At 36.9% G+C, this 2,076-nt stretch overlaps 1 protein-coding gene across 1 annotated transcript in view; it reads right to left on the bottom strand.

Annotated features, from left to right (window-relative positions):
* Positions 1-1,065: 1,065 nt before the first annotated feature.
* sult3st1 (sulfotransferase family 3, cytosolic sulfotransferase 1) overlaps positions 1,066-2,076 on the bottom strand; it is a 10,188-nt gene continuing 9,177 nt past the window's right edge. The window contains 4 exon segments of the mRNA XM_042221484.1: positions 1,066-1,529; positions 1,611-1,645; positions 1,647-1,783; positions 1,887-1,981. Coding sequence (XP_042077418.1) covers positions 1,420-1,529; positions 1,611-1,645; positions 1,647-1,783; positions 1,887-1,981 — 377 coding nt within the window. The 3' untranslated portion in view covers positions 1,066-1,419.

The raw sequence follows: 2,076 nt of genomic DNA, 5'->3' as shown, positions 1-2,076 counted from the left end.
TACTGGCCAGAAACGACGGCTATTCAGATTTAATTTAAGTCAGGTCAGATTTCTCACTGACCTGACTTTGGATAAGACACGAGGAACACATCTCATATTTCAAAACTCTGAAAGAGTCTATGTGCTCGGGAGTTGTGTGACTGGCCAGGAAGTTGAAGTTATTATACCTGCACAGACGATCACTGATCAACTCGATCTTAGTTGTGAATCACACAAAGAGATAAGGGGAAGAGACACAGTTTGTGTTGTTCTTCACCCCATGTGAATGAATGAATGTGAATGTACATTCTTTTAGAGGTACTATAGTTAATGTTAAACTAAAGTGTTAAGCATTTATGTTTTAGTTTTACTAGAAAATGTGTTCGTTTGACCTATGCTGTGCCCCGACTACTGCATTATAATGCTGCTGCTGGAAGATTGGCTTGACGATAGAAGGCTGTTCTCATTTAAAACCACAAATGGAGTGACATTAAAAGACTCTCAAAACCTGACATACCTGTGTTTGAAACATGAAATTTTATTCCAGACAGCTATATAAATATGAATAATGTGGAGTTTAGTCCATCTTTGGATCAGTTTACTTGTATAAGAAGAGTTTCTCACAGATAAATCCAAATGTTACTCTTGGGATCACGGATCAGAGCGTTTTGGAAATCAAATTTACATTTTGCAGCCCTGATGTTGAGAAAATCTTCAGTAATGTTCAGAAAAAGAAGTCCCATTAAAGAAATAAGATTGTTATTTTTAATAGACTATTAGCTTACACTAACATGTGTTAACAAGCTGTATTTCACATATTAGTTAAATGCTATTCAGTGGATGCCATTTACAGGTCTGTGGTTTGATTCTGTGTAGGATTTAATAAAGGAAGAATGTCATGCTGAACCACACTTTGACCAAAATAACACTGCAATTGCACCATTTCTTTTTGTAATGTTTTGTTTGTTACCAAAGTAGGATCCTTTCCTTTTAATTCTTCTACACAAATGAATAAGATACTTCTGTCTTGGCTGCTGACTCATGGGAAGAGAAATCACTTGTAGGTTAATCAAAGGTCAGACTTTCTTCATGGCAAAAGTACATTTATTTCAAGAATTTTCTTCTATTTGAAGGTCAGGACATACTGTCAAAAGTGATGTGATTAAAAAAAATCAATAGTTAATGACTATTCAGAAATTATGAGAATCCAAAGTGCCGTGTACTGGTTTCAGACATGTCAGATATGTTGACTGATTTACATTTTACTGTTGATTCCTGGAATCATGATCTACGTAAGATGAATCAATCTTGGGTAAACAAACATTAATCATTTGTTGTTTTTTTGAAAATTAAAATAGCAGAAAAACACATTTTAAGGCTTTCCAATGAATGAAATCAATGCTTTTAAAACTCCTGGGAGACCCTGAAGAGCTGCTCTGCTTATTCCCAGATGAACTTTAAAGGCAAATCACCAAGTTTCTCCTGAAGGACTTGATCCACTCTTTCACTCTGTGCAACAGTCAGTGTGTTCTTCCAGTCTCCAATCTGACCTGTAATGAAGACAAAAACACAACACCTGATACCCTGATATCACATTTGTCTGCACAGCAGCTGCAGGTCTGTTATGTTACCTTTACGCAGGAATTTCCCACTGAACTGCTCTGGTGGAAGTGTGCTCATAGTTTGCTTTCGAGTCCTTCTTCATGTTCTCAAACTTAGCTTTTTCCACAACTTGACTGATGCAGGCTTCAGTCAGGTTTTTCCCTAAGAAGTTGCAGATCTTCTTCACTGATCCTTTCAGGTCCTGAAAGAAAAGCAGGAACACAACAGAAAAAGAACCTTAAACTCTGCCAGATATTTTATTTGAGTTTCCTTAGGAACAACAAAAGTGTGAAGAAACATCTTACCAAAATCATTTCCTCGTAGGTCAGGAAGAGGATGTTGTACTGGTCTCTGTTTAAATACCACTCCCTGACATGGTCAAACCAGGATGACGCATAAACTGTATATTGGCATAATGCATCCAGTTATTTGGCTTCTCATTTAATTGAGTTCATCACACACACCCACACAAAATGGTGCCTGGCAACATACACA

This window comes from Haplochromis burtoni, unplaced genomic scaffold (genome assembly GCF_018398535.1).
Source record: "Haplochromis burtoni strain Fernald_Lab_line unplaced genomic scaffold, NCSU_Asbu1 Contig_68, whole genome shotgun sequence".
NCBI classification, from domain to species: domain Eukaryota; kingdom Metazoa; phylum Chordata; class Actinopteri; order Cichliformes; family Cichlidae; genus Haplochromis; species Haplochromis burtoni.
Note: the sequence above shows the minus strand (reverse complement) of the source record. Positions and strands in the feature narration are given on the sequence as shown.